The sequence below is a fragment of the Fistularia commersonii genome, chromosome 11 (assembly GCF_037954325.1).
Source record: "Fistularia commersonii isolate RoL2024-O1a breed Wild chromosome 11, RoL_Fcom_v1.0, whole genome shotgun sequence".
Lineage (NCBI taxonomy): Eukaryota > Metazoa > Chordata > Actinopteri > Syngnathiformes > Fistulariidae > Fistularia > Fistularia commersonii.
The window spans coordinates 5,780,817-5,804,884 of NC_141294.1; the positions used below are offsets into that span (position 1 = coordinate 5,780,817).

The window sequence follows — 24,068 nt, forward strand, 5'->3', positions numbered from 1 at the left end:
ATGTAAAAGGGCTGCACAATTTAGCTGTTTTAATATAAGCCACAAAGCATGTCCTCAACCCAGTTAAACTATAAGTTGACCTCAACGTAATTGCATGTTATTTATTTTTTTCTTCTGCTTCTGATTAGGTCCATGTGATGCGGGAAGTAGCCAATATGGCTCAAGAGAAACTTGGGGTCTCCTGTGAGGTCATTGATCTGTGCACCATCCTGCCCTGGGATACTGAAACAGTGTGCAAGGTAACAGACATACTGTCAAAATATAAAAGCTGCATAGTATTTCACAAAGACCGTGGATGACTGACATGCAACCCTAAGCCGTGTGCGTGCGTGCGTGCGTGCGAGCGAGTGTGTTTGTATTTATATGCAATAGTGAACTGTAAAGTATTAACCCCATAATCTATTAGTACATCAATAAATATTTCACTATGTCAGACAATTTCAAAGTAATTCGGTAGATGCGTGTTTTTTCATATCATAGCTAAAGAGATCCACTGGCATTTTGGGGGGGTTGACATCTTTACTCCTTTCCACATCCTTTACATCATTCCCCAGACATGCAGTTGTATAGTGGATGCATGTGTTACTGGTATAAAATAGAAACCATAATAATCCTGTGGAAAATGTGTTCCCCTTTTGTCGCTTAATAAATAGGATTTCTCCTAACGTTGGTTTAGATTTGACCACTATTCCCATGTTAATGCAATACAAGCAAAAGGCACATTATCCATCAGAAAACCTACTATTTAAGCTGGTGTTTTAAGAGGGGAATTTTGTTGTCTCTGCTTGTTGCCTTTATCTGCAAAAAAGATTTTAAAAAACTCACTGCTCTGCAGTATGATGAATAGGGACAGAAAAAAAGATTCTTGGTTTCCAAAAGTATTAGTAGACTTAAACGATTAGAATGCTACTCTGGGAAAAGTTGGGTTTTTGTAAAGCCCCTTGAAAATGAACACCAGTGTGTGTTCTTGGGCAGACCTCTAGGGGTTTCAGGGTACAGTGTGTATCTATTTGCTCCCCCTCTGAGATACTGCTTTGAAAATGGTCCATGAATATGTCACATGCTGTCTTCCTTTGTCAACATGACTGCTCTTTCCAGACATCCTTCAGCTGAATCACCAGATACATTTTGATTTTTGCATATTTATTATCTAATTTTCATGTTCCTCCAGTGCAACATCGGGCTTTTCGGCCTCTGCTGCTGACAAGCAAATCTTAAAACTAACAGTTAAAGCACAGGATGACATTGTGGTAGGAGATTTGCAATTTTAATCGTGAGCCAGTTATAACTTAAGGAAGAGACCTCAGTTTTGTTTTGCCAAGGGTTACAAAACATAGGTAGCTTTAATCAGTTGCAAAGCACTGTCCCGAGTGTATATTGTAATGTTCCTCATTCCAATTGTCATGCTACGTAGTTGTGTATACCTGTATGTTCAGTGCATTGCATCTCAACATACATACACACGTCTTGCTTCCTCTTTCATTTTTGCATGTGTTACCGTCACAGTACTTTTAACACTCTGGCATCCCTATTGTATTTGTTTAAATGTCTCCATTGAGACCCCTTTTCTTTGGCATGGTTTGCTGACTGAGCTCAGACAAAGCCTTTAATTAAGCTGCCATCAAATGTCAATTCAGGCACATTATATTTTAGTCTAAATCATGATCCTTACAAGGGTACCAACATTTTAACGTAAAAACTGAAACAAGTAAACTTGTACCTTGATAAACTTGATAAAAATGAATGTTGATTACATGTTTTGCTATTTAAATTACAAAGTCTCTCAAAAATAAATAACCCATTTTATCTGTAATTGATTATATGCTTCTCCTTGCACAGTTAGGCTCTTCTACTACTTTAGTTGGAAGTGTAATGGTATAACTGTATAACTCAAGAAGTGCCTTGCACGCTGTCTGCCGTTCTGTGATGTCATGAGTGTCATTGTTTGCATAGTGTAATTTGGGCCTTGATAATGGCCATGGGATTCATGTTTAGGTTTTGGAAATACTTTATACTGTCAACTAATATTACTGCTATTGGTAGAAAATGAAAAAGATGTGAAAAACAGAGGTAAAAAAAAAACCCTGAAACAGCAACATTTAAATTGTGGCGTCTCTTGTAATTGCATTTTCAGATTATTATTTGGCAACATTTATACAAGTTAGCTAAAAGTAATACAATCATGGCTAAAATCAGGACAGAATGTCAATAGTAAATTTGAGCCTAAATTGTAAAAAAAGGTTATATTTTCTGACTTTCTTGATTAAGCAGTTGATGTCTCAGTTAATGTTATGCTGTGTTGCTGTGGCCAGCTGAAAATTTTGCAGGGAATGTTGCCAGCATAGAGTTTCAATTTTTTTTTTTTTTTTTTTGTATTTTTTTTAGGCAGTGGGCAATGTGCTGCTGAAAACAGCAGGACAGAAGGGTATTGCATAGCCTCTCTTTGAGCACATAGCACAGTGTTATGCTCAACCAGATGTGGCCTCTCATACCAGTTTTTAGCAACAATCAAGCTCAAGGTGATTTGACTTGTGTAGTAGGCTCGATTTTGATTATTACCGTAACATGTACCAAATTTAGTCCCCAAACCTTGTAATCATCAAGACTGCTAGCCTGGGATTGCCAGACCTAATTGCCATGGCAAAGCACTCCGGTCTCCCTCTGTCCCTTTCTGATTTCCCGGAGGTCGACATAAATACAGTAGCTTGACCTACAGGAAGTTAGTTAACTAGCATGATGCAACAACTGCATGCTACTTCATAGAAGCCATCGGAATACCAGAAAAAAATATCTTTTATTCTAAACAAATATACTGTCCATTTTGGAGGTGGAGGAATAATGCCTTAACAAAAATGTTGCGGAGAACCTATGATGCTACATTCTTTTTCCAGCTTTTGTATAAAACCCATTCTCACCAGGCTACCGTAGCCTATAAATATTATCTTACTTCTCATTTATTTTGCACAATAACATCAGATTTTACTGTCTTTAAACATTGTTATAACAATAACAGAGGAATTATTTCATTTTCTGCAATTGGATTATTTAGATAATTACTGTTTGATTAAAACTTGCTTTTGAGTTTTATCCTTTTTGTTTGTAAGTTTGAAGGTCTTTGAACAGGAAATAATACAAACCAGCTACTTTAGATGAAAAAAGAATGAAAAAAGTCATTTCAAAATAATTAAGAGCATGTGCTTTCTTTACACAGAATCTATTATTGCTACTATGTAGCAGTGGGGATTACAGTTATATTTTGACTTTGGGATTACATTTTTGATGTTCAGTTAGTGAATATTGCTTGTTTTCCAAATGATAAACATCTAATTGTAATACTGCTTAAAGGAAGTATTCTCAACTTTTGGCCTCAATAAGAAAAAAAATATTATTTCTATCAATATTTTGACCTCAAAATAATTTCTAAGCTCCCTGAAATTTTTCATCTTAAAATATACTGGAAGGCCAAAATGCTCTCTGATGTTTAATGTTTATTCTTCAGCAACAGTCAAGGACACAAATGTGAAATAATGAGAAACATGCCCATGCTTGTCCTCAGTAACCCTGCACACTGGTGCCCTAACTACTGGGTGCTGCACAGCTGCTCTGGGCTGGCATGACATCTAGGTGGTTCTGTGGCTGCAACTCTGCTGATCCCACAGAACCAACTAGATGTCATGCCATGAATGAGACATGAATGGGTCTCATCATGTTGTTCCCCACCCATGCAGAATGGCAGTAAATGGAATATTTATATACAGCAATTTTTACTCTACAAATAAGGATGAATGATATTGGGAGGAAAAATTAAATTGGAATCATCCAATATCACTATAATGCCATTCAGAGTGAGTTGTAATTTTTATTGCAGTCAGGTGATAATATCTTGGCTGTGCTGTATTTGTTGTCTGGGTTATCTAGTGTGGCTTATAATAGTTCTTATAAGCCTTACTATAAACAATGTGATATTTTTTTCTCAATTTTTTTTTTTTTTTTTGCAATTTGCCTTGATTATTCCGCTGACATTTGTACAAAAAATATATATAATTCTCCTTCTAACATTGTACTTTGTCAGGTCTTCATATTTTCTAAGTTGCTTTGTATTGCGACAAGTAGTTACCAAATAGTTTTGTGGTTATAACAAAGAACGTTTTTTTTTTCCACAAGTGTAGTTCATATGAAAGCTTTATATAATATCTGTACTTGATTGTACAAATCTCAGGACACACTAGTGCCTTTGTGTGTGTGGAGGAGGAAGCAACTACTATTTATTGTGCATAGCATTTTTATTAAACAATGAAGTCATGAATAGAATCCAGAAGAGCATTCTTTCTGTTCAGCTTTTTTTAACTAAATGATTGTATTTTCAACAAAGCAGCCTTACCAGGACATCACATTTTTGCGATTCCCCTGGATCGTATTAGCTTTCTTTATTTATCCGACTGAGTCAATACTTAAATAAGGAATTGGTTTCTGAGATGTCTTTTGTTTAAAATTGTAACACAACACAACTGCATCAACGATATCACTATATTTACTTTATGGTTCATATTTTCAATGGAGGAGGAGGACAGGATATTGATTAGAAATTATTCATACCTTTACCCAAACTTTCCTTTTTTCCTAAATAAATATTTAAATGGTTTCAAGTAAGGGGCGGTTTTTGATTATTAAACAGAATTCAGAGCCATTATTTCACAGCGACAGTGGGCAATAATTCTTTGTTGAAAAGAAATATCTCTACTGTCCATCATTTTCGGCGACACTCACCTCTCCCAAGCTGTCTCTTTGTGCTGCATCTTAATAAAGTAAGAAATTACGTTAGCGCTCAGCCAGTGAGAAAAAGTGCAGCTATGCATACATACATTTGCTGGCAGATTTGTCATGTCTCAAGAGACAAACTATATCATTCAATAAGGTTGTGTACACGTTACTGCTCTGCATCTTGTGGTGAGTCACATGTATTCCCTCTGTCTTAGCGTGGGTGACTCATCGTTGAACATGACGGATCATTTATGTAGTGCTTTAGCCAAGCGTGTCATGTCTTTCAGTTCCTGACGGATGGATTCTGGAAGCCAACAGCTATACCTCTGTTTAATGATGTTGTTGACAAAAGGAGTCAGAGACCAAGGGTGCTAGAAATATCTAAAAGAAGTGACTGAGCCTGTTACCCACATTTACAATGGAATAATGAAAACTGCTTGTTTATGCCAAACCATACACTTTGTAAAGTCCCCCTTGTCATACGTACTCTAAGCAGTGGTGTTAAGATGTATATTTTACACAGGAGTTGAGAGTTTTTGGAAGCTCTTCGCCACAAATTCACTCCCTATTGTTAATTAACTTAAGATGATACTTTTTCCATTACATCTGGCAGGGATACGCATTTGTTTGACTTGGCTGGGATGTGGCCAGTCAGCAGCTTAAAAAAATATGCATGGCCATTATAGTATTAGTCCGTTGTCAGTGATTCAGCTCCACTCTCATGTTTTCCACCCTCTAAATCTGTTGAATAGTCACAGAACATGTTTAGGGTGGCTCTGTAGGACAGCCATCCGTTCTTTAACTGTCGTTGGACAAGACTTGCATGTAATATACATTTGCAAAAGGCTTTTTTTTCATCCAAGCCCACTGTTCCATCCAAGTCTACAAGAAGAAGCAAATTCATTTCAATTAGTCAGGGAAACAGATTATCTTGAAAGTTCTCGTATGTTTGTCACCATTTAAGAGCTTTAGGAAGGGTATTAAGTAGCAGGATGTTTCCATTCGAATGCTGAAAGAAAGATAGGATATTTAATTCACACTAGCTCTAGAGTGGAGTTCAGGAAAGTACCCTGCATCTGTTTTGTTGTGATGAATGCTTTCAGAGAAGTTCCCAATACTAATACTCTGACAATTTTCCGTTAAATTGTGGGCCAAGAGGCTCCCTTTTAATGGTAAAGTCTGGTTTTGGGGGGGAAAGTTATCTTTATAAGCTTGTGCATTTGGTAATAATGGAATTTTCTTTTCAAGTACAGTAAGAAAGGAAACTAATCATGTCCTGTATGCAGTTCTTTGATGGGTCAGGGTCAGCCAGTCTCATCAGTTCTTATTAGACCTGAATGTTTTATTCATAATCTGTCTCAAAATGAATTATATTATTCAGAGAGATGAAAGTTACGTGTAAAACTGTTGGAGGCAGCTTTGTCTGTGGTCGTCATCAGTCATCATGTGTCCTCAGCCGAGGGCCATCGTGTTGGTGTTTTCTTCACGGAGTGAAAGGGTTGACTCTGAGCGGAGGAAAAAAAAAAACAGTGATCATTGTGTGTTTTGAGATAAAATTAAAACAAAAATTCCACATCCTGAGTATTTTGCAAATGAAACTATCCATTTTTTCCCTTAGTTTTGTTGCAACATTTTCAGATTTCAAAAATACGTCAGTATTATATTTTCATTTTAAGTAGCTGCTTCTCTTGAGAATTGGCACACTGTCAACTGTAAGCGACTTACAAACCCATAAGAAAATAGTTTGAATAAGTCTAAATGCATGCATGGCTATTTTTAATGCAGAGTGATAACATCGTATCTTTTGACTATTTGGTAAGATATGATGGAAAATTACCAGGTATCACATGTGTCATTTGTTTGCAGGATTTACACTGTCACTTCCAATTAAATAGAGAAAGAAATAGCAGGCGCTCAGACCTGCTTATAACATTAACGGTTCATGAAACTTTCTCTGGGTTGCCTGTCCCTTCTCACAGGTCAAGGAAGTTGACCATTAGCCCTGGATTGGCTATAGAGAGACGAAATTGAGATGACTCACGATTACCCTACACTCTAGCGTACATTGTATTCAGTGACTGAATTTAGTTTGGACGCAGTTTTGAGTATTCTTTTTCCAATAAAGCTCATCTCAAACTCACAGGGAGATCAGTATAAGCTCAGTAGTGACGCTGGCATTGCATAGCTCTCTTGTGGTTAAAAAAAAGGAGGTTATCTAGACAGTGACACTCTTAATTCACTAATCTAAGTATTTGGGACCCAGATCTGTTGTCATAAGCCCTGGTTAGTCACCAGAAATGATTAGTAAAAGTGGCTTAAATTATTTTCCTGCACAAGGTGGTTGGACTTGGCTTTACATAGAGCATGAGGATGTCAGACATTCATGGAGAACTTGGAGTAAAGCCGCAGCTCCTTTCTGTCAAATAGAGTCAGCAGATGGTGTTTTGGTATCGGGTACAGATGTCTCCTGAGTCCCTCCAATTAAAGCTGTTCTAGGCTTATCCACATAGCAGGAGCCCCAGTGGTCAAACCCAAAACTTGCTTCTCCTCTTGCCTTAAAAACCTTTTGGGTCATCAACACTGCGGTGCATCGTTTAGAAAAGGCACCTCCGGCTGACGGGTTTTGTTTGCTGCCACCTAGACCTGGCCCTGGATGAGCTGACAAAAATGTATTGTAATATGAATGTTAAAGATCTTATGGGTTTTTAGGTTTACTGTCAGTTTGGAAAATTTGTTTAGAAGATATAACAGTAAAAATCAGTATGTAGGATTAAGTCCTTCATATACCCTAAACAACAAGTATATTGGCAGAATTTGCTTTTCTTTTTGGAATTAGTTATTGGGCAAGTCCACACGTAGCCACTTATCATATCTTTTAAGGTCATTTAATAAAATTTTGCTAGGAACTAGTGAAACATTGTTGATGGTGCAAATTCTAGATTTGTGGGAATAATTGGAAAAAAAAAAATGAATATAGTTACTGGGGATTCTGATAGCGACAATGCAGGTCACTGGTCGGCCTGGTTAAAAAAAATTTCACTCGCAGAATGATTTGTATTAAATATGTGTAAAGTTTCTGTTCCAAAAGACATCTATTGGAAATGTGAAGCACTGATGCAACCAATCTGGCTGCCCCTGTTCACCCCTCAAAACAAATGCATGAGTTTTTAATTAAGCCACAATGTCCCTTGTCTTACAGCAATTAAATTGACTTATGTCTGAGTCACAAAGGCAAAATTTAATAGGAGTAGAGGTAAGCCGGGTGGGTGCTTAAGCAGGAATGTGCAGCAGCATCTGTTCCGCGGCCGCTGTCATTCTTGGAAGCGACGCAGGTTGCGATGTCTGCGGGCTCTGAGTGCTCTGGAAACTGTTGACTTACTGCACAGATAAGACCTCCTTATCAAGACTCCGCTCACCTCTCTCTCTCTCTCTCTCTCTCTCTCTCTCTCTCTCTCTCTCTCTCTCTCTCTCTCTCTCTCTCTCTCTCTCTCCTAATGGTTTCACTGTAATGTGTGTTCTGAGTCAAGGCCAACAGGTAAATACAGCGTAGGGAAGCAGCTGGGAGTAAGACAGGACACCGTAAGATCAAATGTTTGTTTGTCATGTGATGAAGTGGAAAAAGACAAGGAACTAAATGGATTCAGGGAGGCACTGGCATTTTCTGCCTAGTGTCCACTTCAGCATATGATTCTTATATTGATAGGGATGGTGATAGTTTAAATGCAAGCTGTCGTAATCTCATAGGGTGAAGGATTTCACATTTGAATGTCAAAGCCGTAACTACAACCAGGTGTCTGAAGAGCCATGCTTATCATACTGATAGAAATATTTCAAAACTGCTTACACATGTTACTACGGAATTCGGTAAATAAAAAGTTTAGCTAAATGAGTTCAAATGTATATGTACAATTAGTTTTAATCGAGTCAAACCACACAAAAAGAAAGCAAAACAAAACAGACAAGTCCCCTGATAATTCTAACATTGCATTGTTCTGCTCCATCTGGTAATAACATTTTTTATAACGGTTATAAAAACATCAAAAGCTATGCGCACATTTCACAAGAGACCCTGACTTCCATTTGCTGAAATATGATGTCAACTTATTAATGATTCTACATCGTGCAGTTCTAATCCTTTTTGTCAGGTGGTCATCGGGAACAAAAAAATGTTAAATTTTCATTGTAAAGAAGCCAAAGAAAAGTGACACATTAATATTTTACAAGTGCTGGACATGCTCCCTCCCCTTTGACTTCAACCACTCAATCTCAACACCATAAATTGGAGCAGTGAGAATATGCGGGACTTGTTCAACCAAGCCAAGTTTCTTCAGCGGCCACATGGAAATTTGTTAAAGAAACTCCAGTGGGAGACACTGACCTAAACTTTAGTCGCATGGGAACATGCTTGCAGATCGATCATGGCACTGCGGGATTTATTTATATTGTCAAGATGCTAATGATGCTGAAACCCAAGCTTGGTAGTTGCTTCCTGATTGTGCTCCAGAAACTCTCCTCTTCACTTAAGATAAGGAATCCTTGCACTTCAAATGCAGTTAAAGGGAAATGTAATCTGAGCCTTGCCTATCCCTGCTTTTTTAAAGAGTAATGCATTCAAGTGATATACATTGGGCTTCTAAGAACAACTATTGCTTCTAGTGAACCTTGCATTTCCAACATTGCCAAAACAAGAGCTTAAAGAAGAAAATCATTTTCCCAATTTGAAAGATGAGCCTTGAACTTGTCATCACAATAACAATGTAAAGCTGCAAATTACTGCTGCATCAGGTGGCCTCCAGATGATGGCACAGGAGCTGTCTGTGTCTTCCAAGTTTAAATCCAGTGTTATTAACAAGAAAGATGTTTCCACTGTATTGTAGACCATTGTTTTTTTTTTCTTTTTTTTTTGTTTGTTTTTTTAAATAGGAGCGAAGCTACTGGAAAAATACCGGGATTGGTAACTGTGGCAGATGTACAAAATCAATGACATTCATCAAAATATTAACCATGTAGACTCATGATCAGGGCTTAGATTTCTGTTTGTTTTTGTTTTTTTTCAAATCCCTCTTTCACTATTTGAATAATTAATGAATATAGAATATCATGTTATCCTGTCTAAATATTCCATGGTAATTCATATGCTGAATATTAAAATTGATGCAACGTATGATGAAATTAAGAAAAAAAAAATGTTTGTTTAATTCTCCACGTGTAATATTCAGTTTAACTCTGTGGCAGAGAACTGATCTCCAGAAAAACACACCAGCCACGCAATGTTTAGAACAATAGAATCTTCTACGAGCTAAATGTACATTTAATCCTCACTGTATCACTTACAGTAGCTGAATAGTGAATAAAAAAATACAATAGAGTTGAATAAATAGATTTTTCTTCAAATTTTAAATGCAATATGAAAGATAACATAAAGTCTAAAGGAACCCGGGAGTCCTTTTTGAACCATTCCCTTGCCTCTGTGATACCTGGCCAGATTTGACGCTCAGCGCGCTGACCCTACCTTTTATTTGAATCTGTGGTTCTGGATGTATGCCAGGGATGGGGCAGGCAGCCTGCTTGCGATTATCACACAGACAGCTTGGGATCATTACTGCTTTTCCATTTCAGTTCAAGGGGTTTCAGCCAGTATGTGCTCACTGGCCCACCACAACACTTCTAATATCTTTGGCCTGCTGTCGCACACACTGGAAACAATCAAAAGTTGAAGAAATGGCACTGGAAGAAAGTGGCCAGAGGTTTGGGCCCCACTCTCTGCATTCTTATTATTGTAGCCCATGTCTATAATTACAGTGTTAACACTGGGCACCTTGGACCGACCCAGCAGAACTCTGTGGAGAGAAAGAAAGCAAACATATGGGGCAAAAGAGGGCTGAATAAAATTTTGAGTCAGTCATGAGTGTATCATAACTCTTGTCATGTGTCGTGCTGCTGCAAGGTTTTGGTGGTCATATCTGTGGAAAATTACTCATAGTTGTTTTTGTTGATGGATCAATTTCCTCCTGGGTTATAGCTTAAGTAAAGACCAAATGGGGCAATAACATTTTAAATTTATGGTATATAGATCATTCATCTGGTCTAGATATGTCCAGCTATGTATTAGGCGGTAAACTTTTTGGTTAATGTCATTCATCTATAATTTTCCGTCTTTTCCAATGCTGCCCAAACCTTCACATTCACACTCAACTTTTTTGTGACTTCTCCATTTGTCTTCCAGGCTGGATCTAGTGAAAACATTCCACAGCTAGGCACCAGAAATTTCTCGAATATTTCCCTCTGCCACTGAGTGGAATAACTTGGCCACTAATTTGTTAAATTGAGTCATTGACACATTATAAAACCTTAGTCACAGAAGAAAAAAAAAATTGGGAACGGTCATCAGTAAGATGGGAACCGCTCCATCAAATCCCTTCCTAGCCTTTCTGGATCTTGGGCCAATATGTCAGTAGTACTAGATCTCAAGGCGTGAGATGGGACTCAGGCGTTATAATTACTCTGTTTCATTTAAACCATTTTGTACGCTTTGAATATTAAGGAGACATCAGTTTGCGTATTTAGTGGAATGTAGACTTTTCCAAGACCTTGAAACAGAAATCATATTCTTTTTAGCATTTTTTTTTTAATTTGTTTTTAATTTTAAAATCAGGACCATCTAACTAGACAAGACCACATTGTTCTCCTTTTGCCTTTTTTTCCCCCCCATCTCCTCTAAGTTACTGTTGTTCAAGCACAGTTACACTTCCAGATGATAACAATTATGGAAAGCGGGGTTGGGTAGTATTAAAATCATCTACATTGGATCTATACTGGTTATTTGCATTATGATCCACATTGAAGTCCATGGCTGACGTTTACAATTTTTTTTTAGAGTGAATTTTCGTTGGATTGGCGAGGTACCGTATATACTATATGTACGGTGGTGATAGATATATATATAAACGTGTGTCATTTTTATAGTGAACTTATAATTTAATAATTTGTTACAGTTTAGCCTACTTTATAAGAGGTGAGAAAAATTGTTATTGAGACTGTGGGCCCTCATTCTCCATAAAGATGGTCATCTCTGATCTTTTGGCGATATTTCCCACCCTTAAAGAAAATTACAAGTTTTTGTTCTTGGAACTATCCTTCTCAAAGTTAAAGGCACTTTGAATTGGTTGGGCTGTTGGACCAAAGTGACTGTTTTCCACCAGAGAGGACAGTGCCTTGGCCGGAGGTGCGGGCAAATTGAGATCATTGAGGTCAGTCTGTAGACCGATAGGATTGAGTGGAAAAGGCTTTGGGTCTGAAATCATAAGCACAGAGACTTATCCAAAATGTCTGCCAGGATTCAACACACCACTGGAATTTTGTTGACAACGGATTTAAAAATCAGTTACAAAAAAAAGGGATGCATTTGCTTAAGCTATAAATAGTGATAGCTTTTTTTTTTTATGACATTACTTTTGATTTTCCATGTAAATACATCACATTAAAAGGGAATATTTTATTAATCACTTGCATTTTTTCACATTTCAGCTATATTTTGTCTTGGGTATTATCTCAATTTTTGTGAAGGTTTTTTTTTTCTCAACACAGAATTTCCTCACAAATTTTCTTGTAACAATTGATGCAAATTAGCCTGTGTTTAATGATTCCACCCCATAGCCGTGTGCGTGTGTGCGTGTGTGTGTGCGTGCATGCGCACAAGGATTAGCTCTTACCTGCTAAATAGAAAAGATATAACATTGATTTTTGGGCAGCATTTGTTCTCATTTTCTCAAAATCACATGACAGCATTTTAGTGTGTTTTAATAATTTTATAGATTAATAATTGGCACTTCAACCGCACGTGGAGGTTTTTGTGTTACCTACCTCAAAGATTTATGAAACTGTTACATTAAGAAGAATTTTCTATTTCTAAACTGGTGGTGGTCATTTGCACACAGTGGAAGCAATTTGCTATGTCAGACATTGCCTCCAACTCCTTCTGCGTCTAACTAAATGCAACACCACACAAATACATTTTAGATGTTGTGTTCTCTGTTTACTAATCCCATATCTCTTTGTCTCTGTTAGGCAGGAGTTTGTAACACGGAGCGAGGTTTATATTAATTAATCGAAGACAAATTATAAATTATCAAACCAATTTTTTCTAGATGGGGTAATTGTTTTTTATCCAACAGGTACACTATTTAGAACAAACACTGCTCAATTGAAACTTTTTAAGCAGTCAAAAAAAATGCAAGTCAATCATTTTCCGATGCATTGATTCAGCTTGGTATAACCCTAATATATTAAGGAATGGAATTTAATAGCTCATAATGTCGCAAATTAATAAGGTGTTTTCACTAGCATTTGGGTACATCTGCTGCAGACGTGATATTTGCTTCATGTCTTTTTGTGTAATCCATCTATATCCATCATGCATTGTATTTCAATAGATTGTGATATTGACAGTGATTCAATTCTATACTCATTCACTCAGTCATGCATTTTAAGCTGAAACTGTTATTGCAAACAGGATACAACTATTTGGTGAAAGTTCACTTTTCTTTTGTGGCTTCTTTCTTCTTTTTCCACAAATTAGACAGAGTATTGCACAGACTTCTGTTCTGATTATGATCAGCTGCTGCACCAAGGGGCCACTTGGTGTACTTGTGGTTGCAAATGACAAAACCCCCCCTAACCACAGTACTTGATAATACTAAACACTTTATATATCAGGCATGAAAGAGGCAGTGGTTAACACACAGCAGTTTACTCCCAAAAAAAAAAGTCAGCAGTTAGCACAGTTTTTCTTCCCATGACTAGCAAAGGCATGAAAGCTGATAGACAGGTCTCCCCTATGTGCTGTCTGATGGGAAAACTAAAGATCCTAGTCAAGAGCAGAATGTTACATAAACTTTGATAGAGGTGGCTACCTTGTAATGCATTATGCCAAATAATCTTATAATTGTTTAACCTTTAACCATAAAGGTCTTAGATTAATCTCATTTAAGTACTTCTTAAAGTGAAATTTTATCAAGTAGTTATGACACAGACAAATAATATTCAATAAGGCTTGGTGTACAACTATGATAGATTTACATCATTCATAGTGTAGTCATCTCAGACCCAAAGGGTATCGCTACATTGCATTCATCCTTGTTATGCTCCTATTCATACATTTATTATGTTTTCTAATCCATTTCCATTCCAGTCAACTTCCATTTTCTTTCCATACACTAACTGACATTATGCACAGGTCCTTTGATATTCAATTCTTTTCCAATAAATATTTAAAAAATTAAATCTGCAGAATCCACCTGCTTGTATTTATTGCAATCAAATTTTTCATTGAAACTTTAAAAATAATTGATTTTTGCTACTTCTGCCTACCTACATACATGTGAAAGCATGTGGTCCAGTCATTATGATCCATCATGTTATATGTGGTTGCAGTTTTATTTGTTTGTATACATATCGAGGTATGATTGGGGTACAGTGTGGGTTGCAGGGTCGGGGTACTGTCTGGTTGCAGGGCAAGAAAGTGTCTGCGCATGCCCGTGTACGTTTGTCAGAAAGTAATTGAGTTGAATTGGTTTTATAAGTTCTTTAAGGGATGTTTGGTGTTATTTCTGTCTGAGGTCTCCTGGCGTTTCTGGAGCATGGCTTGGCCCTCCGCCCAGGGTCGCAACAGTTCTCTGCTTTCCTCCCTGCTCTTTCATTTTGATTCTCACTTTCCCTCTCCCTTGCTGATTCTCACTTTCCCTCTTTTTTGTCATTTGAGAGAGAGCAAGTCCTTTCATGGCGCTAAGAAAGTGAGGGAGTGTTTTCAAACACACTATTTACCTCTGACAACAGCAATAATACAACCTCCAGTTTATCAGGGATTCAAGGCATACTGCAAATCATTGAGCAACAATAAAAAGGCCTGAGCTGGTCATTTGGCCTCATTGGCTGCTCAACTTTGTCATATCATCATGTCAGCTCATTTGATGGCACAGTAGATAAGATAGCAGTTTTGTTTATCAAGGATGTTTAATGGCAGGACTTTTTAGGCAAAAATGATAAACTATGAGAATGCTTTCAACCTCATACTGACACCCTCATGGTTTTTGTTGAAATCTTGTAGAGCAGAGCACATCTACAGTGTTAGTCTTGGCTTACATGACAGAAGTTGTCGCATGTAGATCACGCAACTGCTCCTGTATTATTCCTTTAAGTGGTTTAAATTTTGGCCTCCCTTAAAATTACGTTGAAGTAATGAATTAGTGTTCTGTTCTCTATAAATCTTTTGGAAATATATTCCCTTTCTACAGTTCTTGTTTTAGTTTCTGTTGGTGTCTCACACATGGCCACAATGACACTTGAATTATTATATACAAAATACTGTAAGAGTAGTAGCAACAGGAGACCCCTGACCATAACTCACCGCCATAAATCTATTTTGTTAAAAAGCGGCTTTTTAAAAGCGTGTGTCTGTGTGTCTAAATGTGTGGGCAACTACTTTTACACACAAAATATAACTGCATGTGTGTATGTGGTTGTGTCTTTCGCATGCATTTGGGAGGCCCTTTTCTGCCTTATGTATGTGTGTGACTGTATAAGCCATGGGAGAATGACAGCTCTGACCTTAGTCTCTGAGGCCATGCCAGGTCATTGACCGCCAAAGTCTCAGACGAGAGGCCACATAGTGGGGAGTACAGGGACTTTGAGTAAAGGATTCATGAAAGAGTACGTTAAATGGAAATGGTTTGAAGGATGGATGGAAGGATGAGCGTAGAGAAAAACATGGGTAAGCGGAACCACAGCACGGAGGAACAACTGAATTGGAAAGGCAAAAGCAGGAAGTAGCCTGATGTAGAAAGGGGCAGATCAGAGAGGTACAACTGGAGCAACTGCGGCAAGATGAACTCCATGCTGCTCATTAGGTTTGGGTGTGTATGGGAATGGCTGTAAACACGACATTTCTCTTGCAGCCCACGGAACAACTCCGGCATCTAATGACAGCCCTGCAGCACAATGAGTAGTAAAGCTGTACCCACTAGAGCTGTCGCCCTGCCCAACCAACATCAGCCATCACCAGCTTGGAGCTATGCGGCTGTCTGAGCCAAAGCAGGAGCAGAAATTATGATGTATCAGGCAAGATCCTTACTGAAAAGAGATGCAGATTGATTAAAAATCAGCAGATAAGTTTACAAGACAGTCCAATTCTGGTGTGGACGTTATCTAACATGGGAATGATTGATAACCTCAAGAATTGTAATACTACCTTCATCTAGTTACTATGAAGTCTATGACACTTTATCATAAATAAGTTAACTGATTTGGAGGACTACTCTCTTGCAAATTGTTTTCAAAAGTTTAACATCCAAAATATATAGAAGTAGAAAAAAAGGAAAGTAATGAGTAAAATTCAAATCAACAATCGAATTAAGATATTGAGCCACAAACCTTTTAAAGACAATTCAATGCATTGGAATTATGTAATAGAGATATGCATCATGGAGAAATTTATAACAAGATTGATGGTGTTACATTCTAAAACCAATGAAAAAAAAAAGTTTGCCAATTTTATTCACCATTTATTCACACTAACATGTGAAGGTTGTTGGACATTGTTATGTCATGCCGTAACAGGTCTGCCTTCATCACATATACCCAGTTGCTCTCATTGTGTGTAAGGTTGAGTATGAGCCCTGCCATCAAGCTGTAACTTTGAGAGGGATGTAGCAATATATTGTCTGAAATACATGACCTATTATTTTGGGGTGTTAGCATTGTAATATATCCCACTTGACACTTTAAATTCAAATTTAAAATTAAAAAAAAAAAAAAAACAACTATTTGTCCTCTGGGGGGCAATTTCGAGCCAATTAATAAGTTGTCATCTCCTGTCCAAATATAAATTTTCAGGTGCATTACTTTCTGAAAAGCATCAGCTTTGCTTTAGCCTCAATTTCAGTTTCATGGACTGAAAACTTACTGTCGTGAGCACCCCGGAGGACAGGCTGACTTTTGTGAAAAGGGTCAAACCGCAAAGAAAGAGTGGAATATTCTGTCCCCTCAAAACCCACATCCAGCAATTGAAAACAACTGGGATTAAGTATACTGCCACAATTACTATGTAGACCTTGAGGTGCTGTGACGGCCTTATGTCAGAGATGCAAGTTCGGCTGACTGTCGATATGTTTTTTTTTTGTTTTGTTTTTTTCCTCAACTGCTGAAACTGTTTTGTACTTAAAGAATACAGAGATAAATGGGTAGGCCCATTGTCATGGAAGTGTAAAGCTGCCCATGCATAAGCATACATTGAAAAATGAAGTAGAAAATTAATAAAATAGTTCACTTGTTTCTTAACTAACACACACACCTTAATTCAGACTCGCTATGCAAATTAACATCTTCCTCTCTAACATTGTTACAGAAAAAGCAGACATATACATTTTAATTAACAATATATTTTAATTTTTATTAAAATATATTTAATAAAACTTACTGTCAAAGCTCAAATTTCTGCAAATGCAGAAATTTGAGCTTATTTAATGACTTTCACTATCGCTGTGTGTACCAGTGCACCAACTGCATCGCATCTGCACTGGAAATTCTTGTATCTGGCACTGCTATGGAACATGACTTCTGGAAAAACTTCAGTGAAAGTCCATTAAATGGGTCACAGGTTGCCCCAGCCACTACTGTCTGAAATTCTATCCCACGATATTGTAAAAACAGTGGCAGGTTCCCTTTGTGTTAAAAGCATCTGAGGAATGCACTCGTGATATAGCGTATACCATGATGGGCTCTGCACAGGGAGATAACAGACAGGGAGTTGGAGGCCATGTTAGTTCCCTAAGCTTGATTATGTTAACAATCTTTGTGTATGTAGTAGTCTATATATAGTGTGTGTACGCTGAATAATGTATTAAACCCTAGGGTGGGGATTGAAATTCAGGCAGCAGCACTGCTTATTGACTGGACTTGTATGAGTCATCGTGTAAAGTCGAACATAACAGCAACATGTCATATCAAGACACCGCCCAAGTCTCAACCCCTCGCTTGATTCCTCCTCACTGTGCAGATGAAAGTTGTGATTGTTGTCTTTTCCTGTTATTAACTTACACATTCCTAAAGAGGGTGTATTTCAACCTCAGATTTTTGAACCTAATCACCTTAAAGGTTTCTGTTTATATCTATGCTAACATGTCTGACACTACGATACAATTAGACAATACCTTTTCGGCCACAAGTTGCATCAGTGATCTTTTAATTTTTTTTTAGCCATTCATCAGAAACCTGGATCTGGGGAGAAAAACAGTCACATGTAATGCTGATCATTCAGTAACAATGACATTCAGCAAATGTTTGAATATTAAAAAATATATATTTCACCTCCGAAAAACATAAACAAAAATCCATATCATGAGCAGGATTTTTTAGCATATATCATGGGTGATATGGAGTAGCACTGCACATGCATGGCATGGTGGTATGGTTTGCCACAATTATTTACTGGTTCACAGCCAAACCATGAACCTCAGCGATGTAATCATTTGCCCGTTAACCATCAACCGTAAAGCCCTAGAATACCCCATGTTTGATATGATGTGGTCCTGTAAAATGTCAAGCTGAATTTACTTTACTGTGAGAGGCATGTGATGGTTTTTCTCCATAGGATGTTTTGTAATGACAGGTGTTTTGTTTGTTTTTTATGGGTTTTTATGCACCGGTATGTTTTTTCAACCATTACCGCAACTATAGTGTTTGTCCAATGGTAATACACTGTTTCCAGTTATCAATATACTGCTCACACATGTAATTCTGGCAGTGGTCTTCACATATTTGTGATTTTATCATTAATTTGAATCTGAATCACAATGGCTTTATTGATCCCCAAGGGAAATTGTTTCATTGTAAAACTTTTGTAGTTTTGGACTAGAGAAATTCCCTCTCTATGGCATTTATTGAAAGAACTGAAAAGCTTATCGGCTTGAAGCTAACAGAAAGAAAAAAAAAAAGGTTACTAAGAGGGAGAGAAAATGTTTGCTGAAGTTGCAGGGAACAGACATAGCTTTGGTCTGGAGCTGTGGCAAGTGGATGAGATTATAGTATTGGTTTTTATTCTGTGAGAGATAACGGGTGGAGCAGAGGCATCCTTTTGCAGTAATGTCAGGTTAGAGAAAACCCAAATGCTTTTGCCGGCAAGGCTGGGACCTCTAATGTCCATGATTGTCCTGTTGGCCCTGAGTACTGGCCCAAATCAACCCTCTAGCTCATACGGTTTTGTCATATCCATTTTATAAATTCACCCAAAGCAATACAGGCAAACACATACACAGCCTGCGGGTGGTAAGCAAATGAAGTCAACAGCAGGTTAGGCTCTCATTCTGTGTCAAACCCAAACATTCATCATATTAGCACATCAGCAGGTCTTGCACAGAGACAACACACATGATCACTGAGTTGTTTGAATTTTGATCAAATCTTCAGCTACTGGTCAACAAGTGTTCCTTGTTGTGAATGATTTATAAAGCTCATATACGATGGTTGTAATATTATAAAAAAAAAATAATACGGAGACCTAAACTTTCAGAACTACCCAATATTTTTTATTTTTACTGCTGATGGAATGCAAGCAGCCTTAATTTTAACCTAAATGTTGGTACGAAAGAGAATTTGACTTTTTTTTTTTTTATCTTTTCCTTTATTATTTATAGTATCTTGTTTCAAAGTTGTTTTTACCAAAACAAACTGACACACAAACATAAGATCCTCTTCTTCAATCTTCTAAAATCAAGATGTTTCACTCAGTGATGTGAATCTAAAAATTATAAACAGCAATCATTTTCTTTACATGATATGGGATTTTCTTATTGAGTTATTTGACACTGTGTACTAAATGTTCTCTAATCGCATGGGTTTTTGTTTTTCAGTCAGTTGTGAAAACTGGACGCTTGCTCATTAGTCATGAGGCCCCACTAACCGGAGGCTTTGCTGCCGAAATCAGCTCCACTGTACAGGTAGGTGTGTTTTCCACTATCCTCTGTTTTTCATGGATGAAATCTTTGCCTGCGTTGAGTTAATTCTGTTATTTTATGACATTTTATTGGGATTGTTAAACAAGTTTTTGTTGTTAACAGGATGAAATGGCTTCACAAGTAAAAGTAAAGTTTTTCTCATAAACCTAAAGTGACCTCTCTCTTTAGGTTTAGTGACCTCTTTTCTCAACTGCATAATCGATCTTCTTCACTTCACTTGTCCCGGGCCATGACAGTCACAGCCTCAGCCATAACGTGTCTGTTTGATGTGACTGTGATTGTAAAAAAAAATTATAGAGTGGGTTAAAAACATTTTTGTTAGGCTTAACGAATCACTGAGGTGTATCAAGAACATAAAGTTGTTTGTAAAGGTGAACAAAGGGGCCTTTTAAGGTACACTTAAGGTACTATACTGGCAGTGTTAAACTGTCATCTGGCTGTGTAAGGTCTGGACTACCCATGTGAAGTTTTCAAAAATATTTTAAATATTACCTGTAAACAACTCATGCCAGAGAAGACAGCGTACAAATACAGAGCGTTTTGCATGACTTAGACATTAGTGTTCCCCTTTCCATCTTCCTAATGGATCTATTTCTGTGTTGTGAGTCACTATCTTTAGTATGTGAGGTGTTTTTTTCCTGTTTTTGCTTTTGGCAGTATCACTTTCAACACAAAGATCCGTTTTTGTCTTAACCGTGATAATTCTATGCTTTATACACCTATACTCAGTTCTTTGCACAATGTGTGCTCATCCCTGTAAATATCTCACTGAATGTGTTTCTAGTTAATATGCCTAAACTTGAAGAAACAGAGTTCAGGATGAAATCTACTATGTGACTGTGAGATGATGATGATTTCCTCCCTCTGGCTAATGAGTCATCCCTCTAATTTCGTTGTTTCCATGTTTTGGGACTGTGTATGTGAGATATTAGTTGAGTCAGCTCACTGATTACACTGATCTGAAGTTTTCCCATAGCCTCAGGCAATCTGCTCCTCATGGAAAGAATATAATTTTTATTTATTTATTTATTTATTTATTTTTGCTTTTAATTTAAACGCTGTGGGCACCTATAACCTCAAACATATACATTATACTATTCACCCTTCAAAAACAAAAGGTGGTATGTTGCTTCTCACTTGATGAGAGGCTTTTGCAAAGGATATTGTATGAATAGTAACTTTTGCCATGCCATGATGTTATAAGATACGTATACACATTGGGCACATCCCAGCATGTGATGAAATGTTGACACTACACACTCTACTAGAGCACATTTAGGATACCAGACCAGCCATAGATTAGTCTTGCCCTGTCACATTTTAGGCCAAAGCAATAAATTTTCTGTGTCCGGCATTCGGGTACAAAGCAAGGGGCAGGAAAATAACATGCACTTCATTTGTATCTGCATTCCATTAGTTTTAATCACCCGCTGTGGTGCACAGAGGTAAAATGACAAACACTGTGTGTTTCCTACATACTTCTGGAGCTGATTGTGCTTGGCCACAAGATTGGCCACAAAAAGCGAAAGGACTAGCATGGGCTTAGATAAAGCTGTGTGTTAAACAGGTGATATATATAAACCAGGGCCGAACTGAACCAGCCCTACTTGAAATACAAATTTGATAAAGAAGATAATAACTTGGACAAAGTTAAATTGTGAATTGTGTTTTGTGATGTAATTAAGTCTGCTTGAAAAGCTACTTTGATGGAACTTGCATTTTTTTGCTGAGCAGTAGAGTGACAAATGGACTTGTCCCAGTAACCAAAGATGTCTTCTCTCGAGAGGTTTGACTTGAATGTAGATGTAAAACAATTCAAAATGAAAAAAATATCAAAGGCAGAATCTGCAATATTTCCGTACTCAATGTATAACTTTCTTCCAAGTTTTTTGCCCCCTCTTTGACTGGGTCAGAAATTACATTATTCCTCTAAATTATTAGCTGCATGAAACTAGTTTGATAGTTTGGTTTGTGCTGAGCATGTGGATGAACATTTAAGATCAGGCTAGAGGGGCTTAAGAGATTTTGTGATGGTCCTATTTTTTAATTTACCTGGAATCCGTTTGAATAAGTTTGAAACCGGAGCTGCTGTCCTCTGCTCATGCCAAAATAATGTGTAACAACCTGTAAATAAATCAAACTAGTTTATTAGAGGACTATAACATCCATCCATCCATCCATTGTGTACCTCTTATGCGGGATCAGGTCGCAGGGGAAGCATCCAAAGCAGAGAGGCACTGACTCCCCTCTACCCGGCCACTTGGTCCAGCTCTCCCAGGCGATCCTGATCCCCCGTTCCCAGGCCAGCCCAGAGGCATAGGCCCTCCAGCGTGTCCTGTGCCTTCCTAGAGCCTCCCGCTGGTTGGACATGCCTGGAACACCTCAACAGGGAGGCATCCAGGCGGCATCCAAACCAGATGCCCGAGCGGCTTCGTCTGACTCCCCTCCACATGTAGGAGCAATGACTCTACTCCGAGCCCCTCCCAGATGGCTGAACTCCTCACCCTATCTCTAAGGGAGATTCCAGACGCCCTGTGGAGAAAGCTCATTTTAGCTCTTCCTGGATCCGAGGTTCAACAACTCATCGGACCCTCTTCTCCAGCTCCCCTAAGCAGACTTTTTCAGCGATCCTGAGGAGTGTGATCCCCTGTAGTTGGCGCATACCTTTCGATTCCCCAGTACCACTACCCTAGTCTGCTAATCCAGCGGCACTGCCCCCACAATGCTGCTGAGTGTCAGCCAGGACAGTCCCACAACTACTCCCTCTCCCACCTTGAAAACAAAGACTCTTACCTCAGGATGCTCCATTTGGACGACAGCTCTGCATTCAACATGGTCATACCCCACAAACTCACACACAAAATGTCCACCCTTGGCCTGCGCCCACCCCCTGTGACTGGCTCCTGGACTCCCTGACTGGCAGACCCCAGTCTGTCAGGATAGATAATAGGACCCCAGTCAGCATAACCATGAACACGGGCACTCCTCAGAAATGTGTCCTCAGCCCCATCCTGTATACCCTATTCACCCAAGACTGTGTCCCGTCCCATGAGGACATCATCGTCCTGAAATGGACAGATGGACAGTGATAGGATGCGTCACCGGTGGAGATGAAACAGCCTAAGGGATGGAGGTTGCTAATCTGGTGTTGGGTGTGAGGACAAAAACCTCACCCTCAACATGGACAAGAAAAGGAGTTGATATGCCATGAGGAGGGAAGGGAGACCTCATCAGCTATTGTTTCTCCATGGTCTTGAGATTTAGAGGGTGAGCAGCTTCAAATACCTGGATGTCCGCATAAGTGACAACCTCACCTGGTCCCTCAACACCACTCAGACAGTCAAGAGGGCTCAACAGTGGCTATACTTCTTGAGGAGGCTGAGGAGGTTTGGCATGTCACCTAAGAGGCTCAGCAACTTCTACAGCTGCATTGTTGAGAGTATTCTGACCAGCTGCAGCACCACTGCTCTGGTACTGCAGACGCCTGCAGTGAGTGGTAAAGACTGCAGAAAGGATCACCAGAACTCCACTGCCTTCTCTGGAGAGCATCTACCACTGCAGAGTCCACAGGAGAGCTGCCTCCATCACCAAGGACCACACCTACCCTCAACATGTACTGTTCACACTCCTACCCTCCGGCCGTGTGAAATGTAGAACAACAGAACTAAAGAACTCGTTCTATCCGACTGCCATCAGACTCCTACACAACTGACACTTACTCAGCACTGCAAATGTAACTCATCCTTGCACCTGCACTTTGTGAGTTGCACACCAAGCTGCCAACACCGTTCATATTTATAATAATGTTTACACTACATATTTATTGTCAATACATATCCAAATACACTGTGGACAGCAAAGTATAAATTTGTTTCCACACTGTACATATAACAACAAACACTTGCATCTTGCATCCAGACCCTTAAAGAAGACAGCAGATCTCATCCATCTACTGGGTCCCACCACAGAGAAGCTGTCTGACTACCTTGGCAACTTCAGAATCTCTTCAACTTTAGAGGCAACCAGAATCTCCTTAGTGCCTTTTGAAAGTCGTTCTCCATGGCCACACCAAACTCCTCCCACAGCAAAGTTTTGCCTCAGCAACCACCACAGCTGCGTGTCGCTTGGCCTACCGGTACCTGTCAACTGCCATCAAGCCCTACAGGCCAGAAAGGCTCGGTAGGACGTCTTCTTCAGCTAGACGCCATCCCTCACCACTGGGGTCCACCAACAGGTTCAGGGGTTACCACCTTGATAGGCACGCCTTACGGCAACATCTCCAGTTTGCTGCCTCAAAGA

The 24,068-nt window shown here is 38.7% G+C and overlaps 1 protein-coding gene across 1 annotated transcript in view; it reads left to right on the top strand.

Annotated features, from left to right (window-relative positions):
• The window catches only part of bckdhb (branched chain keto acid dehydrogenase E1 subunit beta), a 55,082-nt gene that overhangs the window by 18,195 nt on the left and 12,819 nt on the right, over positions 1-24,068 (top strand). Inside the window, exons 8-9 of the mRNA XM_086154653.1 lie at positions 129-239; positions 19,665-19,751. Of these exons, the coding sequence (XP_086010779.1) occupies positions 129-239; positions 19,665-19,751 (198 nt within the window). The remainder of the gene's footprint in view (positions 1-128; positions 240-19,664; positions 19,752-24,068) is intronic.